We start from the raw sequence: 22,407 nt of genomic DNA on the forward strand, positions 1-22,407 counted from the left end.
GTTTGCATTAAAGAGGACACAACATTTGGCTGTTGTAGTGCAAGGCTCTCTTAGTTTTTCATTTTTAAACTACTCAACAAAAAACAATGGTGCACCTTCTTTCTCTCTGCTTTCCTTTGCAGTAACTATTATTTCACTTCCTTCAGTCATACAGTTTTCAAAATCTCTTGGCTCTGTGAACTAGGCTTCTCTCTCTAACAGTTAAACTTCTTCCTCTCATAAAGAGAAATGAGAACACGGTGATATGTTCCAAATAACAACCATAGAACCTATAAGTTTTAAACTTATCCATATTCTCTAACATATACAAAGTGTGCAAGGGTTATGAATCGAGCCACATAAGGTAACAAAGTTTCCTTGATAATGCCGCTAAGTGAGTCCTCATTGTTTCCTACATGTGTGACTAGTACTGACTACTTTAATTGAGCACCTCCCCTTTTGTAACCACATACAATGACCATATGCAAACTAAGTACTGTGGAAACTTTATTGTTGGATGATCAACACGTCACAATAAAAGTCATTCTCAATGTGGAACCACTTTGGAACATATCACTACGCCACCATTTCTCTTCATTTAAACCGCAAGCAGACAGTAAATAAGCTCGTTCCGTTACTTAACTTACTACAATACTGTATGCAATTTTATTTCATGTTATGTTAAGGATTAGGGAGGTCTCACTACTACAGCCTCACTTTCTAAATGTATACTTTCCCTCATTCAGTACTTTTTTGTTGGATGTAAAATTAAAGACTGCACAGTTTTTCTGTTAGCAGTGTGAAGCTTCATTTCTCTCAGCTTCTCTCTGTTTGTTTGTCTGTTTGTTCATCAGACGGCCCAGGAAGAGGTTCATTCTAAGGAGCAAAAGGTCAAACTCCTGACTGCCAGTGTGAATAGTTTCATTGCCAAAGCCCCGCCCACAGCCCATGATGCTTTGCACTCAGAGTTGGATGTACTGACAGCCAACTACCAGCGCCTGTGCAGCCGCCTTGATGGGAAATGTAAAACTCTAGAGGTACATTGCATTCTTTCTTTTCTTATTTGTTATCTCTGCAGTAATTTCAACCTTGGTGTGCACAGAAAACATTTATGTAAATTTTATGTAATGTTATGCACTTTTATGTAAAATAGTCATGTCCTTACAAGGGGCTTCAAGGCTGATGCTTGCATATATCATGCACAGCTCTAAAGGGGTGTTTTGCTGTAGATATGATTTTAGAGAGTGTATAATAGATATTATAGCTGAAATGAACCAAGTCAAGCCAATTTTCAGACTTTTTTCTGTTCCTTTTTTTTCATTTTATCATTTTACCATCAAATTCTAAGCCTCATTAAAAAGAAGTCTTATGTTCAATTGTAGTCTACACGCACTCATCGTGGGAATGAATGTTATGGTAATTTGGGAGCTTTTAATTATTTATTTGAATTGTTCTTTTTCAAGGGTGGAATGATTGTACTGTACGCATCTTTAATTACTTAAAAAATTGGATGCACAAGTTTGAATTTATGTTGCACACGGTCAAAATTGTAAAAACAGGCTCAAATATATACATGCAAGCAGTGCTAAAGCTTCTACAATGAAAAGGGCAGGCCTGTTAATTCCTTGTTTGATCGTGATTGAGTACAATCGGTAGTTTTTGTTTTAGAAAGCATTTTAGATACGCAGAACAATGAGAAAGTCCAAAGAAGTGTCTTTTATCGCTTTAATGTTCCATTGTTTCCTTTCTTTAAGCTCAAATCAGTTTGATGTTTGAATGCACAGGAAGTTACAGAAACATACAGATATTTGTGCAAAAATGTAGCCAGTAACAGTAAGTTGACAGAAAAATAAAAAGTACAGATATGTGAAAATTCTACTTAAGTACAGTAACAAAGTATTTGTACTACGTGTCTGTGTTTATCAAAATGAGGTACATTGGGGTTATCTGTAGGTATTAAAACCTGTATAAATAATAATAATTACACTTATTTTTATTTCATCTAATTCCTTCAAAGTCTTTACTAAATATATTATGAATCTAGACATATTCATATATTATTTAAACTGCAATTTGACAGCTTGACTGGATTGCTACCTAATTAAAAGGTAAATTACAAACTAATCAGTGCTTGATTTTGCTATTATGCTCCTGAGAAATAATTACATCTGTGTCTTGCAGTTTGCAATAATTCAGCTTTGACTGAAGCATTCTCTTGCTGCTCTCTCTTTTTCTGCCATTCTCCAGAGTCTTTCTTACCTCTAATTGTGAGTTCAGGGCACTTGTCTGTTTTGTGTTGCAGGAGGTGTGGGCGTGTTGGTGTGAATTGCTGTCCTACATCGAGCAGGAGAATGCCTTTCTGGACCAGTTGGAGGAGAAACTGGACAAGACAGAAAACTTGCCGGGAGGATCTGATGAGCTACAGAAGGTGCTGGATGTAAGTGTAATTCATGTGTAAAGCTGGTAAAGCACCAGGAGTGGCTCTGCCACGTTACATCAATAATGCAGTTTTGCTCCATTCTCTACACATTTAATCCACACTTGGAGAAGTCTTCACATGGTAACTGATATTGCTGTATGCTGTTCCTGTGTCTCACATCTTGCCCTCCTCTTGTGTGCTGTGCAGCCTAACGTGGAAAACGGTGAATGAATTGCTACTTGTGTTGTGGATTTCTACTGAAACTGACTCCAAGGGCTTTCACCCAATCACACACATTCCTACAGCACTGTTATCGATGCCTACGCGCTTTCTCTAATCATTCCAGTGTTTACTATCTCGCCCAAGGATCCTTCGATATGCAGGAACTGGGGATCGATCAGCTGATCTTCTGACTGGTAGTTTCTCTTATTTCTTTCTGTCTGTACATGCAGAGCATCGAGGTTCTTTTGCAGCACCCAGAAGACAACAGGAACCAGATCAGAGAACTTGCCCAGACCCTGATGGATGGAGGTGTTCTGGATGAGCTGATTCAGCAAAAGTTGGATGCTTTCAACACCCGATGGGATGAACTTATGGCGAGGGTAAGATATACAGCACGTGAACTATAATGTAAGCACACAGTGGAAAACCTGAAAGAACCGTTACTTTATTGTTTTAATAAGCAGTCTACTTTTTCATATTTGTTAATATGTTTTAGGCCAGAGAGCAGTTTGTGCTCATTTACCTGAATGTGTGTAGTTTATTAGTTTGTCTGGACGTAACAGTGGCAAACTCAAATGAACTAGTCACTGAACTACTTAGCATGAACTTTCTAGTCACTGTCAGAACTCTGGCTGCAGCACAGGGAGCTTTTAGGACAACCTGATAATTCATTGGTCTGGGAGACATGAAACATGGGGGGATACACAGGGATGGCGGTAACTTAACTCTCACTGCTGAAGGACTGATGACAGAATCAGTTTCATGGCCTGAGGCATGCTTTTGGACCTCAGGGCAGTGCAGAAAGTCTTCCATGCAACAGATGACTTGTGGACCTCAGTCAGATACCATGAAGCTGGAAAACTTGATCAATGAGTAACTTAGCGTTCTCAGAGGCTGTGGACAGTTGTGTGCTGACCTGGAGAGGATGGAAAGGATGACTGTTGTATTCTTGGAGGTTGGTAGGCTGGTAACAAAATCGAGTGCTATATGAGTCCAGGGTCTGCAGTGTGTTGAGTTCAGTTCAGTTCAGTTCAGTTCATTTTTATTTCAAACATTTCAAACATGTGCCTTCACAATCATTACAAAATATCATTCCATTATTTGTTTGAAAAGGAGTAGGCTGAAGTATTTACTTATTTGTCCCTACCCCCTCAAGTTTTACCTCTCATTCATTTAATTTTTTTTGTCTTCAATTAAACAAACAACATATGAAACATATGAAACATATGAAGTAAAACAAAACATAACATACATAAATCAAAACAAGAAATTAGCAAGCCCCACCACAGTATAGTTTCTTTCATATGAAAAATACAGAATGTGTATATTTGCAGATACACAAGTTATGGAAAAACAACAAACCAAAAAAAAAAAAAAAAAAAAAAGAACCACAACACCATTTCCAGCAACATTACCGTCCTGGGTTAACCCCGTTTTCTTCATTCTTATACTTATTTAAAATTAGGTTTTTATATTTTACTTTAAACTGTTTTATGTTTTGACTGTCTTTTATTTCTTCTGTTAGACTGTTCCATAATTTAACTCCTGCAATTGAGATTGACATAGTTCTTAAAGTTGTTCTAGCACTTTGTATTTTTAAATTCCATTTCCCTCTTAAGTTATACCCACCTTCTCTTTCTATGAACAATTTACAGATTTCTTTGGGAAGCAGTTTATTTCTTACTTTACACATTATCTGCGCTGTTTTAAACTTCACCAAGTCTTGGAATTTGATAGCTTGCATTTTGACAAAGAGTGCATTTGTATGGTCCCTGTACCCTACATTATTTATTAATCTAATGGCCCTTTTCTGTATTATAGTTATTGTTTGTGTGTTACTTTTGTATGTGTTTCCCCAGACCTCTACACAGTAGCTCATATATGGCAGTAGTAAAGCACAGTATAAAATGTGCAGTGCTTTCTGATCCAACATATGCTTTGCTTTTCCCAGGACGGCAATGCCCCGTGCCAATTTCCCCCGAACATAAGTAATGTGTGGCTTCCAACAGAGCTTGTGGTCAATGATCACCCCAAGAAATTTTATTTCATTTACTCTTTCTAAATATACATTGTCAACACATATTTCTACTTCGATGTTTTTCTTTTGGTTTCCAAACAACATAAATTTGGTTTTATCGAGATTCAATGATAATTTATTTATATCAATTAATATCGTTAATTCCTGTGTGATCATTTCCAAAACCTGTGGCAATTCCACACCTGAACACAGTATATTTGTGTCATCTGCAAATATTACAAACTTTAAATTCTCCGATACTCTGCAGATATCATTTAAGTACATAATAAACATTTTTGGACCCAGTACTGAACCTTGAGGTACTCCACAAGCTATATCCATCAAATTAGATTTATATTCATTTATTTGTACATATTGTTGCCTATTCCCTACATAGCTTTTTAACCATTCCAAAACCACTCCCCTAAACCCGTACTTTTCCAGTTTTTTTAATAGAATTTCATGATTAACAGTATCAAACGCCTTCTTTAGATCTAAGAAAACTCCGAGCGCATACCTCTTATTATCCATACATTCCGTTATCTTTTCCATTAAATCTATCAGTGCCAAAGCTGTTGATCTGTTGCTTCTGAACCCATACTGACTATCTGTCATTAATTCATATTTTTCCACAAAACTGTCAAATCTTTTTATGAAGAGTTTTTCCAGTATCTTAGAGAACTGGGAGAGTATTGACACTGGTCTATAGTTTGTGAAATGATGTCTTTCACCGGTTTTGTAAATGGGAATAACTTTAGCAACTTTCATTTTTTGTGGAAAAACTCCTTTTTGAAACGACAAGTTGAATATATATTTTAATGGTTTTACGATACCATCAATAACTGTCTTTACCGTTACCATATCAATATCATTCCAGTCTGTACTGGTTTTGTTCTTAAGTCCTCTAACTATGTCATAAATCTCTTTCTCTTCCACTGCTCTTAAAAACATTGAGCTACTATTCCTTTCAATATTTTCACCAGTGTCCCTTTCTATTCCATCAACCTTTATTTCTTCTGCCAGTTTTGGCCCTATGTTTACGAAGAATTCATTAAAGCCATTTACTATCTCCTCCATGTTATTAATACTTCTTGTCCCTTCTATAAAGTACCCAGGGTAATCATTATTCCTTGATTCATTTTTGATTATTCTGTTTAATACATTCCATATATCTCTTGTGTTATCTTTATTGTGTTCTAACCTTTTAATGAAATACTCTCTTTTACAGGATCTCATTATATTAGTTAATTTATTTTTGTAAGTTTTATACTTCATTTCAGTTTCTATTGTTCTCTTTTTTATGAATTCTCGATACAGGGTATTCTTTTTTTTGCTGGCATTTTTTAGTCCTTTTGTCATCCATGGTCTTCCTGCATAATTGTGTTTCCTATTGATTTCAATTACTGGGCAGTTTTTATCAAGTAATGTGTTAAATGTTCTTAAAAATCCTTCGTAAGCTTTATTAACTTCTGTTTGTTCATACACAATATTCCAATCTTGCTTTAAAAGTTCATTTCTAAGACAATTTAAGGTCTTCTCTGTTCTTATTCTTTTGTAAATAATCTTATGTCCATCGTTGTTCACTTTATAAAAGCAATTATACGATGCAAAGACTGGTAAATGGTCACTTATATCATTGATTAACAGCCCACTTTTTATCTTTCCTTCTATTATATTTGTAAATATATTATCTAATAGAGTTGCACAATGAGATATTATTCTGGTCGGTCTTGTTATCAGTGGAAATAAACCGATGCTGTACATGGAATCAATAAATTCTTCTGTACTCTTATTATGATTTGGATTCAATAAGTCAATATTAAAGTCCCCACAAATGAACATTCTTTTCTGATTTATATTTGTAAATAAGTCCTCCATATTATCCTTAAATATCTCAATCTTAGATCCTGGTGTTCTGTAAATACAACTGACAATTAGGTTTTTCCTTTTTTCTATACTTATTTCCACTGATAAACATTCCATCACTCCATCAATAACAGTTGTCATTCTTCCCATTCTTTTGTACTTTAGGTTTTTATCAATGTAAAGTGCCACCCCACCTCCTTTCTTGTTGATCCTGTCTACATGAAGGAATTCATATCCATTTATTTTAAAGTCTTCTTCTTTTCCAGGAGTTATCCAGGTCTCCGATATGGCTATCACATTGAATGGCTGTTCAAACTGTGTTATGTAGTCTTTGATGGATTGAAAGTTTGCATATAAGCTTCGACTATTAAAGTGAACCATTGTTATACCCTGTTCTACCTTGAATTCCTTTTTAAGTTGCTCATTTGTATAATAATTGCATTCATTTGTCTTATTGTTAAAGAAATTACAATCAGGATCTATGTTGCTGTCATACATCAATGTCTTATTTTCAATATCTATATGAGTTGTTAGTTGAAAATTGTCAGACATCTGCATTGGTTGAGCACTTGGACGGTCCCATCATATTTAGCACTGCTTTGCATTTATCAGTTATATTTTTCTAGTTCAGTCATCTCTTTGATGACTAGAACCTTAGCCTGCTCTGGTGTTCCATTTAACTTAATGAATATTTTACAGTCTGACGTCCAAGTTGACTGTATTTTCTTCTGTTTTCTTAATATTCTTGCTTGTCTTGCAATGTCTGCATTTTTCTTGATTAGGTGTTCATTTAAATAAACATTTGTACCTTTTAGCTTTCTTCCTTGCTTGAGCAGTTCTTTTTTCTGTTTTCTATTAACAAAATGAATGATAATGGCAGGTATTTGATTTTTTCTCGGAAGCGGATGGCATCCCTCAATATTTTTACTGTCCATTTCTATACCTTTGCTTTTAAAGAAGGCCATTACCTGCTCTTCCAAAGAGCGTAGCTCTTGCTCGGGTGGCTCCCCTCTCTCTGATGCTGCTACCCGTGCGTATGTCTGATGCTTGGTTTCCAGTCCTGTCACTATCACATCATTTACTCTTGAATATTGTTCCAGATCTGACACCCGTCCTTCCAGCATAGCAATCTTCTTGTCCTTTTCCTCGCTCTGCCTTCTTAGTTCTTTAATATCATCCATTAAATTGAGTATCAGTTTTTGTTGTTTTGAAATTGTTGTTATTTCTTCAGACATAAAGTTTAGGGATTTCTTTATGTCCTCCAGTTCCTCCTCATTAACGTTGCTCCTCTTAGGCGGCATCTTAACGGCGTTAAGGCCCACTGGTTGCGAAGCACCCTTGAGGGTTGCCGAAACCCGGCCTGTCCTGGCAATTAACCTCACTGGTTAATTGCCTTCAACTCCTGGGTTTGCTTTTTTAGGTGGCATTTTGAAAATGATGAGATTGGTATTTCCTTGTGATGGCCCGTTGAAGTCACTGTTGATTTACTTGTTGGTGCCTTGCTAGAGGATCCTGGGCCTAGTGGCTGCTGGAGGATCCTGGGCCTGGTGGCTGCTGGAAGAGCCTGGGCCTGGTGGCTGCTGGAAGAGCCTGGGCCTGGTGGCTGCTGCAGGATCCTGGGCCTAGTGGCTACTACGTTGACGCGAGTTGTAACAGACCGGGTCAGGGTTCAGATCGGACATGCTGCCATGTGTCATGCCCTTTCACAACTCACCGGAAAAAGTTCAGGCAGAAGTGAAACAGCATCATTTCTGGGCGTCTGCCTCACGCACAATTATGGGGGTCTGAGCCATAAGCATTAGTGTCTGGGTGGGTCTTGCGGTGGAGCGGATCTCCTGAACTACGGTGACTGATTGCCATTGTTTACTGAAGAGTGGCACCACCTGCTCCTGCTCTCAGCTGGTCTTAAAAGTCAATCCATTGATTACTGCTCATGGCTCACAGGTGAGAGGAGACAAAAGTGGGAAGCAGACTGTCCCATATTTATAAAACATAAAGTTTTGGTTGAACTTTCTATATTAGACGGTGAACAAAAGGTACTTTTATGTAATTTAATTGTTGATCTACTACGTAACTAAAAGTGGAGGTCCTTATCAGCAGGAAAAGTTCTAGAACTTCTAAAAATACAGTTTGATTTTTTAGCCACTGGTAGGATTTCTTGTTGTCACGCACATCTTCTCTTTGAGCTTGATTAATGATTCTTCTCTTCATTGTAATTCTCCTGAGACATCTTGTGTTTCTCGTCATTTTCACACATTAACTGTTTTTTTTAATCATTGCTCCCCTTTTGTATCTTTATCTGCCTAATTCTTGTCCTCCATTTGTCCCTTTGCCATCCTTCCAGTCATCACCGATGACATGATTGTATTCTCAGCCACTTGCTGTGATCCTCAGCGACAGATTAGACATAGTTGTGCGCCTCCCTTACAATAGAACCAGATTAATGTTCTCCTTGCTGCCTGATAAGCCTTCTTTTGTTTATCTACCCTACATAGACTGCAAGAGTGTGTGTGCGTGTTTTGTGTTTTTTATTTCAGACCTTTTGTATTTTTGAGAGGAACAGAAGCTCCTGCTCCTTGTTTTGGTATTTATACCAGCATGTATGCATGTAGGGAGAGACTGGGTAGGTCTGAGCCCTGTTTATTTGTTATCTATGAAAAAGACGAGGAGCCGCGAGACAGGACCAGAGTTTTAGTGAGTATTTCTTGGAATGATGGATGAGAAGAAAATGTGCACAGAGAGCAAAATATTGCCTGGATGTTTTTCCTTTGTTGAGCTGAAAAGACGGCATTGAGGAAATCAATTTTTATTTCTTACATCTGGCAAAAATTGGATGTTTCATGAGCAACACTGTCAGATAACTAGGGTTGTTTGTCAGTTTCATGGTCTTCCCAGGGATTTCAGATGACCTTTGAAATCTTATCGTTTTAAAATTTGAACATAATGACATGTACTCAAAATGCCACATTAGTCTGAATATATCATCCAAAGCTTTGTTTGAGCAAAAGTCTTGTTACAGAAAGGAAAGGGATTCAAGGAGATTTCAGCAATTCATCTTTAAACTGACTAAAATTCAATTTTCTTATGCAAGTGAAATATGGTTATATATAAGCGTAGAGGTTTAGTTTTCACTTATAATAAGTTAGCATTATTATTATATTAAGCAGGATGACAACACATGTTCAAAATGCAAATTGAGTAAAATAAATAAATACATAAAATGTTATAAAAAAATGCCCAAATGAAAATCTGACATTCTGTTTACTCTATCAAAAACTAAAGGAACTCTTTTTCTGTCATCATGTTTCAACTTTCTTTCCATGACGAGAGGTGCACGATAAATAAGCTAAATAGAGACGAGCCATACTCACTGTTTAATCTTGGTTTATTCTCATCTGATGATAAAAGGTGACTTGCTATGAGTGGCCACAGTACAGACGAAAGTATGACTTCTGTTACTGACACAGTACCGTCAGTAAACTGAAGGCCTGAGCATGCTACAGAAGTCGACTTTAAAGGGGTTTGGGAGAAAGGTAACATTTTCAACAATGTTTGTTAGATTCAGACAATTTTTTGGTTTCATTCAGCAGAACAATGATCTACTTCACTTGTCACATGCTGTGCTGCTATAACAGCTTATTTTGATTTAGAAAGTGATTCTGAGATTGTGGCTCTGTTGTCATTGGCGATTACTCTTACCCCAGAGGCTTCAAAAAGCAGCATTCTTCCTTTTCACCCTACTTAGCTGATGAAAAATAAGATAAGTGCAAGAGTCAGTCAGCTTCCTTTCACAAGCTCTAGTTAGCTGACAGAGCAGAATAATAATCTCAATATATTAATGTTCCACTTTAAAGTGATAAATCTGCCCCATGCATGCAAAAAACAATAATTAAATAATTCCACGTCTCCTTGTTCATTTCTTCAGATCACAGATGCATACTTGGAGATTTCATTTCATTGTTTGGTAACAGATGAAAACCAATTGGAAGGTGTTTTTAACATAAGGCAGTCAGTCACCGATGTTCGGGATAGAGGAATAATGAGTAAGAAGAAAAACCCGAGTGAGGGCCTCAGACGCATGCACTGCTAGCACAAGGCTTAGGCTGCCTCAGGACTATACTTGGAACCATTATCCTTCTGTATGGGATTAGTACGTTCACCTGTAACCGCATACATTTAAGCCTTCTCTCTCACACACAGTCACACAGGCTCTTATATGATGTAATAGGATTGTTTACTAGTTATTCCTGTCTGCAGTTAACGAGAGAGTGAAGATGGAAACACTGCAGTAGACACTGAGACACCTCACTGATAACAAATTTCAGAAGAGCGTCGGTTATATAGCGACAACACCGAGAGGACATGCGAGAGAAATCCCAGAATCCATCCTTCAAGAGGGTACACACAGGGGGCTGTGTGTCTTTGTGTAGATGTACTCCTGTCTCGTGTATGTAGCTGTGTGTGTCTGTTTGTGTGCTAATAGTGAAGCCTCTACGAGTGCTTTACTGTGCTAAAATTCTCATGGCCTGTAAATAGCTAGAAAATAGTCTGTTTTCATATTTAAAGATACGCAAACTGGGCGCTGGTTCTACAGGAGAGGGGCCGGACTTTTAGTTATTGTTCTTGTTCTAATTTACATGAGTTAGAATATGTCTTTTGACTTTCTTGTTTCCACAGGCAGCACTCAGGCAAAAAGAGCTGGAGCAGAACCTCCAGTGGGCTCGGGAGAATGACGAGACCCTGAAGCAGATCCAGGAATCCTTAGCTAACACAGACCGCCACCTTACTGCATACCTGGCTGATCAAATCGACGCTCAGCAGATACCACAGGAAGCTCAGGTAGCCATAGCACAATAATCCCTCTATAACCTTTATAGTCACATGAGAGGAACAAAGGCATTTGTTTCCCACGCCAACCGAGGAAGACAGAATTCCAAACGATATCCTGACTTTACAAACATTTGTAAAATATTACAGCACCCAAGTGTGAGGTCTAATATCAGCTGGCCAAAATAAAAAGAACCAGTTCTGAAACCAGTTTGGGCGTCTTTAGCAGATTGAAAGTCTCTGTTTAAGGGCAAATCCAGACCACCGCTCACCACTGGTGTTAGGAAACAAACAGACACACAAACAGCCTCGGTCTTTGTGTCCTTGCCTCTTTTTCCTGCTGTCTTCCCCACACTTTGACTTGATTTCTCTCTGTCTCCCTTTCACCATCTCTTTTTCAATCTCTCTCTCACTGACACACACACACAAGAGGATAAAAGGATGATTACATTATTGGAGCAGAGTGGACTTTGTTTTTAAAGAGAAGGGTGGCAGAGACAAAGTGTGTGCGAGAGAATCTGTAAGTGTGGCGGTGATGTAGGCTCGTGTTTGGACTCCATCTTCTCTCTTCTTGATATCTCCTTCCCCCTTGTGGTCAGCAGAAGGCTGTACACTGTCAGTCCATTTAAGCATTTTTAGGGTTATTTCACTTTGACTTTAGTGTTTAATTGAATTTAATAAATTACATAAAATTACATGAATTCCTTATGTATCATGTGTGTTTGTGTTTTCACAAGAAAATCCAGTCAGAGCTGAGCAGCCATGAAACGACCCTGGAGGACTTGAGGAAGAAGAACCAGAACAAAGACAAAGAGCCTTCCCCAAAGATCATGGGACAGATGGACCTTACCCAGGTACATAACCACAGACAGTGTGCTGAAATGGGTAATATAGGTGCAAACAGCCCTTACTGACGACCACTTGAAAACATCAGGTCACGTTTTTTATCCTAAAGCTAGAAAACATGTAAATGGACTCTACTCGAATGCTCAGATCTCCTGCACATCAAATTTCCTCATCAGAACCTGTTTTGAGGTGTTGGGTGGTACAACCAACAGTACAGCATAAAACGCAGAAGATAATGCTGAAAATCAAAGGGCATTATTACTTACATCAGTGCGAGCATACTGTGCCATGTGGGGTGGCTGTAGCTCAGGTGGTAGGTCATCTACTGAGCGGTTGGTGGTTCGATTCCTGGCTTCCCCTAGTCTGCATGCCAAATATCCTTGGGCAAGATACTACTCAACTGCAAGTATGCATGTGTGTTGCACATTTGCGCCACTGACAGGTGATCAAATACCTGCCAGTACTCAAACGTGTCTTTGGAAGTTATTGCCGTGGTAACTGTATCAATGACCACTTTTTGCCATGTTAGTGGACACATGTACAGACAGGATATGGTGTTTGCTGTAATCAGTACTCCTGTAGGACTCGTTGCCTATCATTATGTGTACTATGGGTCTTGTCATTTCCCAGAATATGCTGGCAGATGTGTGGACTAAGTTCCGACTCTTCCAGAAGCCTGCCAACTTTGATTCTCGGCTGCTCGAGTGTGAGCGCGTGCTAGCCTGGGTCAAAAGTCAAATGGGGGTGCTGGACATCCGCAGTGTGGAGCAGGATGTGGTGCAGTCACAGCTGGAGCAGTGCATGGTGGGTATTTGTTTCACATACGAACTGATGGAGAGATTCTATTTTAAGTGGCTTCTATCTATTTGGCTTGAACAGAAGCTGTATAAAGCGCTGAGTGAAGTGAAAGGGGAGGTGGAGACGGTTATAAAAACAGGCAGACAAATCGTACAGCGGCAGCAGACTGAGCAGCCCAAAGAGCTGGACGACAGAGTGACCGCCCTGAAACTGCTGTATAACCAGATGGGAGCTCAGGTTAGGACACACACACATACGCACACACACACTGGAGTAACTCCACCAGCATAATCAAAGAATATGTGTTTGTAGGTGACAGAGAGTAAGTTGGAGCTGGAGAAGAGTCTGAAGTTGTCAAGGAAGCTGCGTAAGGAGCTGAACGGGCTCACAGAATGGCTCGCCGCCACTGATGCCGAGTTGACGAGGCGCTCTGCAGTGGATGGAATGCCCAGTGACCTGAAGGATGAGGTGGCGTGGGCACAGGTACCTACGTGTATATATCGACATGAAGACAAACATTAAAGAGTGATAATATCTTTTATTTTAAGTGCCTTTATAAACATGCAAGGTCACCTTACATAGAAAAGTTCTTCTGTCCTTGTTTCCTAATTGTTCTCAGTGCATCCATGGGGAGACGGAGAGACACCAGCCACAGCTGCAGGCAGTGGTGGACCTCGCCGAGGCCTTAAAGGCTGTGCTGCGCGGCCACGGAGGCCTGGTGGACGACAAAGTCAGCCTGCTGCACTGCAACTGGATTGCAGTGACTTCTAGAGCAGAAGAATGGCTCAACCTGCTGCTGGTCAGAAATAGAGCTGAAATCATTCTGTGATTTTCCTTTACCTGTTGTTTCGGTTCTAATATTAGACCTGGTTTGCTAAATATAGCTCTTGTAGATGTCACTGTTTGCAGAAGAAGAGTCAGATTTTTCTCTTTCTTTATCTCTTTCAGGACTACCAGCAGCAGATGCACAAGTTGGATGGACAAATACAGGAAGTGAATGGATGGATCAATGGTGCAGAGAGAAAAATGAATGAGATAGACAGCCAGGGACCCAGTGATGTGTTGAAGGTTCTATTGTTTATATACTTTGAGGCTTTTTCCCTATGCCAAATGTTTCTTTCATGCCTTTGGTGAAGACAGTTTATGCACCTTACATATGTGTCTTGGGACCTGCAGGTGCTACGTGCAGAGCTGGAACTCACCAGAGGAAAGATGGAGGAGGTAAGGTCTCTGGGGCAAGAGTTAATGTCCACCAGGGGGGACAACTGCCAGGCCCAGGTCAGACCCAAGCTGGAGCAGCTTAACCACAGATTTGACACCATCTCTCAGCGCATTACCTCTGGAATGGTAGGGAAGTACCTTTATGGAGATATACTTTTAGAGCAGTAACACACAGTCTGTTTGTTTGGCTGTTTCATATTTATTGTTAAATGCTATATCTTAAATCCTAAAATCCATGAATTTACTTTAATAGATTTCAAATTGTAGTTGCTCCTTAACTCTTCTTCTTAGTCTTACTACATAGGTCTGCGACTGTGTAAATAAATGTACGTTCTGTGTGTATGTGTGCGCCTGTACATCGTTGCCATGGGACTGTGTGTGTGCGGCAGACGGCAGCATCAGCCAAAGAGCTGGAGCAGTACCACAGTGACGCGCAGGTCTGGCTGGAGCTCCTGGAAGATGAAGTCAAACAAGGGGAAAACCTGAAGGAAGAAGATTTCCTGGAGGACAAGGTCTGTTACCCTCACACCAAGGTTCAGTCACAGCTAGTGTGACTTCCAGTCATTTTCTGTTTCGACTAACAAACCAAGCATGTACTTTTTAGGACTGTGAGGAGGGCGCAGTTAAGGAGTTACTATTAAAAGGAGAGAGTCTACAGAAGAGAGTCCCGGATCTGGACAAGAGAGAGGAGATCAGACTTAAGCATAACAAGCTGAACATGAAATACAACACAGTGAAGGTAACACACACAACAGCTAATATTAAACAGAGTAATAACATGGGAGTATATTCACAATGTGTTATATCATTGCAATGAAATAGCTAAAAGTTGCTGCTAACACATTAAGCCAAAGCCTGTTATCTGTGTTCAAGTCAGCAAAAAGTTGCTCTTTGCTGGCTAGCATATTATGCTAATATTAGCATATTATGTTAACAATAAGCCAAAATAAAGCAAACCATTACATTAAATAAAATAAAACTTAACAAAGTAAAGATTTTTTCATTTTCACTAAATACAAAACTAAACTTGTTGTACTTGCTTCTATAAATATAGAAGTATGTATGTATTACATGAAATAAATAAAAACATGTTAACGTGCTCATACATGCAAATACAGAAACAGTTTCTACAATGAAAACTTTTTGAGTCAGTACTTTCATGACCAGCTTTTTTTGAGATAATAATTGTGGGAGGAAAGAAGCAAGATGACATGAATGTTAATGTTCTTCTCAGCTATAGCTGCACATAAACACTGTTTTATTTTGAATACATGTAACAGCAGGTCAGTTGGATGAAAGCTGTCACATAAAGATATTCGTGATATTCATGTGTGTGCATGTCTCTGTGTGCTTGTGTGGGCACATGCATGTAGGACCTGCGCGTCCTTCGAAACAGGAAGGCATTGGCCATTGCGCCCCAGTGGTACCAATACAGGAGGAAGTCACATGACCTGCTTGCCTGGCTAGATGACATTCAGCGCAGAGTGGACTTACTGCCTGACCCGCCTGAGGGAGAGAGGGTCAAGGTGACGATGTGCACAGAAACACACACACAGCTCCATTCCATAAAGCACTTCTTTGTATTTTCTATTTGGCTTTTCTCAAAGACCCACAGCCTGACTTTGTTTGTCACCGCAGCTCTTCATCTCACGCCTTTTCTTTCCCACATCGTCTGCTTTGATCTTTTGCCATTCTGTGTTTTGCGGTATATATTCCTTTGTTTCTATCCTTCCTCTCCCCTTCTCCAACTTTTGGATAAAGATTTAATATCAAAGATTTGCAGCTTAATGACATGGAAACACTCCCTGAGCATTTTTTAAGGGAATAGTCTTTTTATTACGATCACCTGTAGATTTTATCAAGGATTTAGTTTTTTATCAATGGACCAGAGTTGTATGCAATATTTTATTGTCATTAAATAATTACTAACTGTCTTTTAAGGCAGCATTGAACTTAAAATCCCTGTTTATTACTTCATGATGATGATAAAACATGCTCCTATGTAATTCAGTATACTATTGAGCTTTGCTGCAGCAAACATACTTGACCTCACTTGACCAACTCAGTAGCTTTAGACATTGCCAACATTATATTAAAACCGTGTACTTTACTTATATTTGCCACTTGATTAGTTTTTCAGAATAATTTATATACACTGTGGTGTAAAGTAATCACTTATTCACACAAACCATTGAATTCAGGTGTTCCAATCACTTAGATAGCCACAGATGTACAAATGACAGAGCAAGGTTATGCTGAGGTGTATAGTGCACATCACTATAGACCTCCAGACTTCATGTGGGATTCAGATTAGTTCGGGACCAGTAGGTAGAGAGCTTCATGGCTGGGCAGCTGTATCCAGGCCCTACATCACCATGACAAGCACAATTGCAAAGCATTGGATGTAGTGGCCTAGAGCATGGTGCTACTAGACTCTAGAGCAGTGAAGATGTGCTCTCTGGAGCGATGAATCATATTTCTCTGTCTGGAAATCCACTGGATGAGTCTGGGTTTGGCAGTTGCCAAGTAAATGGCTCTTGTCAGACTGCATTGTCTCAATTGTAAAGTTTGGTATGGGGCCATTTCTCAGGAGCTGGGCTCGGCCTCTTAGTTCTAGTGAAAGGAACTCTTAATCCTTCAGTGCATGAAGACCCACAAAGACATGGATGAGCAAGTTTGGTGTGGAAGAATTTGACTGACCAGCACAGAGTCCTGACTTCAACCCAATACAACACCTTTGGGATGAATTGGAGCTGAGACGGCGAGCCAGGTCTACTCGTCCACCATCAGTGTCTGACTTCACAAATGCACTTGGAAGGGAAAGCCTACCCAGAAGAGTTGAGGGTTTTATAGCTGCAAAGGGTGAGCCAACGTCAAATTAAACCCATGTTAAAAATGGGATCTCAATCAATTTCATACGCTTGTGAAGGCAGCATTTGTATCTTTGTTACAGTTTGTAGGCGCTCCTTCCAGTTTTTGAAACTACAGCATCTGAAAAGAACACAAGAATCATATTGTTTGTTTAGAGCAATTTTAAGTATTAAGATGTCCAATGATTTCTTATTTTGATCAAAGTGCTACAGCAGTGCAGCACTAACATCTGGTTCTGATTTGGAGAAGGTGTGAGAAGGAAACCCTGGACTCCCACCAGTTTCCCCGCCCTTTCTGACTCTCTGTATGTGTTTCACTTTCAGATGATCACTATGACATTTCGCTAAGCGGACACACCACCCGCACGTCTCAGACTCATCATCATTGCCGCGACAGATATTCCTCACTGCTTGTCCGTCTGTGTCTCTGTCCATCCTTCTGCTTCCAGTCTGTTCGTGTAGCTCTTTGTTTCTGTTCAGCCAGAAGCTGCTTAGTTCTCACATAGCACAATAACTTTACTTGTTCTCTGTATGAATAAAGTCTCAAGGCAGTCAGTGCCTCATGATCATAGCACTGCTTTCTTTTTGAAATGGAGTTAAATACTATACAAATATGCAGCCTGAACTTTGTATGTTTATATGTGACACTGACGAACACAACACTTTGTCCCTTTTGTCAATGTATTGTCTCTGATGGGTAAATGATGTGCTGATGGGAAAAAGAAAGTGGAATGTGTCATTATTTATTATTTGAAATGTTTGTGTAACTGTGTGTGTGTGTGTGTGTGTGTGTGTGAGAGAGAATGTGTTTCCAATACATCTACATACTTCTCTGTGCTTGCCCCACTTGGCCCCCAACCAATAGCAAGTGACCTTCCCCATTGATTTTGTTCAATAGGAAATTGGCTCAGAGTTCGACAAGAAGAAGGAGGAGCTTAAGGAGGTGCAGGGCTTAGCCAATCAGCTTTCAGAGGCTGGAGCCACCAATCTAGTGGAGCCCCGCCAACTCCAGCTCAACACACGCTGGGTTGAGGTGGAGGGCAAGTTCATACCCTTCAAAAGACAATGTGTGAGTTTCAGTAGGCACAACTTGTGTATCTACAGTACTAACAGAAAATACTTTAATTATTATATTTCAATACTAACTCTTTAATCTCTCAAAGGTAGTAGTAAAAGTTGTAACAATTCATTTTTATGTAACAGCATGAAAGCTTCAATCCAAACGAAGGTTAGGAGCAGTAAACTTATTAAATCCACAGTCAGCCAACGAACAGTGTTCTGATCGAGTACAAACTAATATTGGTACCACAAACTCATTAGCTCTAACAACTATGATATGCTAGTAGTGCTATCTTAATAATTTACTACTAGATTCAGAATTCATGTAGGCTGTTTTTTAATAGTGCTACCGAGGTGGTTAGCATAGAGTGGTTAGCATAGAGTGGTTAGCATAGAGTGGTTACATTTTGTGTGTTTGCCTATGAAACTTATGGATGATAAGAAACATTTAAAATGTTACCAACGTTATCTTTTAGTAAAATATTAGTCCCTACCTAAATACCCCAAATTTGAGACCTTCTCTATCTCTTTACATTTTTAATACCTTCAAAACTGATAGTACAATACATTTTTATGTTTTGAAAATCTGGATTTGATTTTCTCCACTCAAGGAAACAAGTTGCTTTTTGTGTCTTTCTATGCTGCATTCTCATCCACACATTATACCTGTACACAAGTTTAAATCTCCTTGGTTGCTTTGTCTTACTCTGTGTCACTGCATGCCTCCTGCTCCACAAACCAATCACATTACTGGCAGTTCCCTGATCTGCAAATCACAGACGATGTATTTATCTTGTAAGCCACTAACAGGAAATCCATGTACATAGACAGATACGCATGTGAACTGTCAGATTTCAGGTATACATTAGTTTATTTCTACATGTGATTTCAGACCAGTCTTAAGCACAGTAGTATCAGTTTGTCATTTTCTGCCTTGCTCTCTCACAGCATTGGACAGTAAACATATAAGCTGCTAATGTCACTCATCTGGTCAAATATTTTCCTTAAATATTACTGATCACAGCGATCTTATGAAGCTGACATCTTCTGGACACTGTCTTCATAATACTAAAGTGCTCTCAAAATAAAGTCTTATTTTGAGTTCAGAGTTACAGGTCAGGGGGTAAGAAATAAGGCCGCACATCTGGCCACCCCTGTTGGTAGTGTCTTGCCCAAGGATATTTGGCGTGCAGACTGGAAGCACCCAGGGATCAAACATGAACCTTTTAGCTGGCAGATGAAACCAATTCTGTTATTGTTTAATATGAGGTCAAACCTGAGTGGCTTTAAGTCCACTGTCAACTACAGGTGCTCTGTGCTCACACACGAGAGTCAAATACAAAATGTTGGAAAGGCTCACAATGAAAATGTGTGGGCAGTGTTTGGTCCTTTGCTACTAATGTGAGGCAGTAAATTAGAGTCTAATCACTATGCAGCCTTTGCTCTTAAAATAATGTCCAATGTTGACATAATTCATAAATATGACCACACGCTTTTCCCACTTTTAATCACGTCTGTTTTAAGCAGGAAGGTTCTGATCAGCCAGTGAAGTTGATTAAAAAGAAATAAATAAATGTAAAATGAGTCTTAAGAATTATGAAAAAAATAACAATAGTCAGTCTTTAGCATCCAGGGAAAACTGCTGCCTAACGAAGGTTTAGGAACACAGCTGAGTGATATTATGACAGTCTAGGTTTTGATGGTTACAGTGTTGTGGGACACATAATTATAAACAGCCATATGCACAGAACAAACCAACAATAGAAAGAAAAAGCATGTAACATGAAACGTAGTATTGTGTGCACTTTATGGGCTTGTTGTTGGCTTAAAATACGAGACGTCAAAAAAAGTGAGCGGTAACTTTACAGGATGGTAGGTGACAGCATGTTTTTCAGAGACGTGCTCCTAGTGTAGGAAACCATGATGACTGTAAGCAGAGAAGCAAAGGCATTCAAAACTGTACCTCTCAAGTTCACCTCATAACACACACACACACACACCTGGCATGATATCAGAGAAAGGGTTTTTCTTTTGCAAAGGCTTGAAGGATCAGCCCACCAGGTCTTCACATCAAAATCACTTTGACCTTCGTGATGAACACAAGTGGTTCTATGGCACCAGGTGCACGTTAGCATGCAGATGTTTGGGCATCAGTGGTAAAAACTGAGATCCTTAAAATAAAAAAACAAGATTAGCATATTAGTTTTGCTTTGGACAGTTCAAAGTAGGACCCCCCAGGAGACCTCAGCTCTCACTGACCAAAGATCCTCAGATCTCAATTAGCCTGTTAGTGTTACAGCTCGTTCACAGTCGTCATTAAAGATGCACATTTTAAGGCTTTCTCAACACTCAGACTCCTCCAGCCGTCCCCTAACAATTAACAGGCTTGGGTTACTCGATGCACCTGATTGGGACTCTAAAAATGAAAACAAGTGTTTTTAGGTAGTAGTTTGCGTAGCTTTTATGGAAAGAATTCAAAAAACTGCAGTTTAACAAACGTTTCCAAATTCTCGAAGCAAATGTCAGTAACTTGACTTCTATGACAGAAAGAAGAAACATAAATACAACTCAGTATCTCAATAAACTACATCAGGCACAAGCTGAAGATTTTGCCTCACCCTTTAACCTAAACTAGGATACAGCTGGGTTAGGCCTCCAAACAGGGACACCATCGCTTCATAGTACTAAAAGTTTGCAGAACGAATGAAACCTATTCAATCAAACACGGAGTCACATACTCTGAGCTCAAAAGGCTTCAATGGTTATTGTGTTTGCAAAGAGACATTTACTCAGTACTGGCCATGCAGAGTTCCCAGCCTTTGTTTGGTCACATTTTTCTGGGTTTTGATCATATGTGTTACACTTACATGACTTATGCACAAATGCATATATATACACAACAAGTTTATTATTAGACAAAAATAAACTATGCAGATACAAAATGTAGTTTGAAAATTTGGGGGTTTAGGAAAATGAGTCATTTATTGAGATTTCTTACACATTCAAAAAAGATGACGAGAAAACAAAATTGCAGATCAGTTGCAGATGTTGTTTTCTTTGATATGTTCTCTTTTTCTGATTTGGCTCTGCTTTGTATGTTTGTGTTGCCTTTTTATGTGTCTGTGTGTGCATGTGTGTGCACTTGTGTAATCAGGAGTATATCACAGAGCTCCAGGCGCTGTTGTGCTCGGTGTCAGAGACGGACTTCAAGCTGAACTCTCCTGAATACTGGCCTGCAGCATATTATAACATGTCTCAGCAAGAGCACTGCCTGAAGGTCAGCATTGCTTTTGAACTTCTGTCTGAAAGCCCAGTCAGTCAAAACTGACCACCAGTGTGATCAAATAACTAAAACCTATAAGTATTATACTGTTGTTTATACCATTATACTGAGTTTCCTGTTGTAGTCAATGTTGTTTTATTTTTTAATGTATTTTCTCTCATGCTGTGTACTGGGGATGCAACGATACCAGTTTTTTCAAACAAATACGATACCGATACTTGGATCTGAGTGCTTGCCGATACAGAGTACAAAAACTTCTTTCTACCACACACACACACACACACACACACACAAATGCAATGAATTGGAAGACAGGTTTTATTTTATTCTCTGCCGGTAAAAAATAAAATATTAATAAAAATGACCACAAAAAAATTTCAAGTGAAAAATAAGCACTTCTGTTAAATTATTGCAGAGTCTCCACATTGTAATTTAACAAAATATCACTGAACTATTGGCACTGTCTCGAGCTTTCAGAATAATAAATAAACACTCCTGTTTGGAATAAAATAAATACAACTTAGGTTTGAGAATAAAATAAACTTTTAAATTATTGCAGAGTGTCCATATTGTAAACAAACAAAATAACGAAAGTATTTGGCATTGACGAACAAACTCCTCAACAGTCCACTGTGCCGTTAAACCGAGGACTGACATCGCGCACACACTGCTGTCTTTACCTCTTCAGAAAGTTTTGGCACCATTATCTCCCTGATGTGTGGCGGTTGCGAATTTTATATCGCAGCTCGAGTACGAGTACGCTGAGAAGACGGCGCAATCCTGTTTTCCACGACTGGCATTGGCTGGTCATCCAGAGCGATAAAATGAGTCAGAGCCTCTGTTGTTTTAACTGCCCGTGGATTTTCTCTTGACATTTTTCATCGCTTTTCCAAAACCTGAGCTAAAGTCGGCTGTTCCGGTCCACACTGCTGGCATTTTGTTTAGCCTAGCTACAGCAGCCTCCAGTTTCTCTTTTTTATCTGGAGCCGCCAGTCTCACT

General features: G+C 39.2%; 1 protein-coding gene across 2 annotated transcripts in view; it reads left to right on the plus strand.

Annotated features, from left to right (window-relative positions):
- Positions 1–22,407, plus strand: part of dmd (dystrophin) — a 296,432-nt gene that overhangs the window by 175,278 nt on the left and 98,747 nt on the right. For both annotated transcript variants that reach the window (XM_085266347.1, XM_085266348.1), the window contains 16 exons: positions 834–1,016; positions 2,282–2,416; positions 2,851–3,000; positions 11,181–11,342; positions 12,068–12,184; positions 12,807–12,980; positions 13,056–13,211; positions 13,287–13,457; positions 13,594–13,773; positions 13,923–14,042; positions 14,151–14,321; positions 14,585–14,707; positions 14,800–14,934; positions 15,569–15,721; positions 17,964–18,134; positions 21,279–21,401. In XM_085266347.1, the coding sequence (XP_085122473.1) occupies positions 834–1,016; positions 2,282–2,416; positions 2,851–3,000; positions 11,181–11,342; positions 12,068–12,184; positions 12,807–12,980; positions 13,056–13,211; positions 13,287–13,457; positions 13,594–13,773; positions 13,923–14,042; positions 14,151–14,321; positions 14,585–14,707; positions 14,800–14,934; positions 15,569–15,721; positions 17,964–18,134; positions 21,279–21,401 (2,424 nt within the window). The remainder of the gene's footprint in view (positions 1–833; positions 1,017–2,281; positions 2,417–2,850; positions 3,001–11,180; positions 11,343–12,067; positions 12,185–12,806; positions 12,981–13,055; positions 13,212–13,286; positions 13,458–13,593; positions 13,774–13,922; positions 14,043–14,150; positions 14,322–14,584; positions 14,708–14,799; positions 14,935–15,568; positions 15,722–17,963; positions 18,135–21,278; positions 21,402–22,407) is intronic.

The sequence above is a fragment of the Mchenga conophoros genome, linkage group LG23, assembly GCF_057382185.1.
Source record: "Mchenga conophoros isolate Kocher_MC1m ecotype Shallow Benthic linkage group LG23, M_conophoros_male_GT1.1, whole genome shotgun sequence".
NCBI classification, from domain to species: Eukaryota; Metazoa; Chordata; class Actinopteri; order Cichliformes; family Cichlidae; genus Mchenga; species Mchenga conophoros.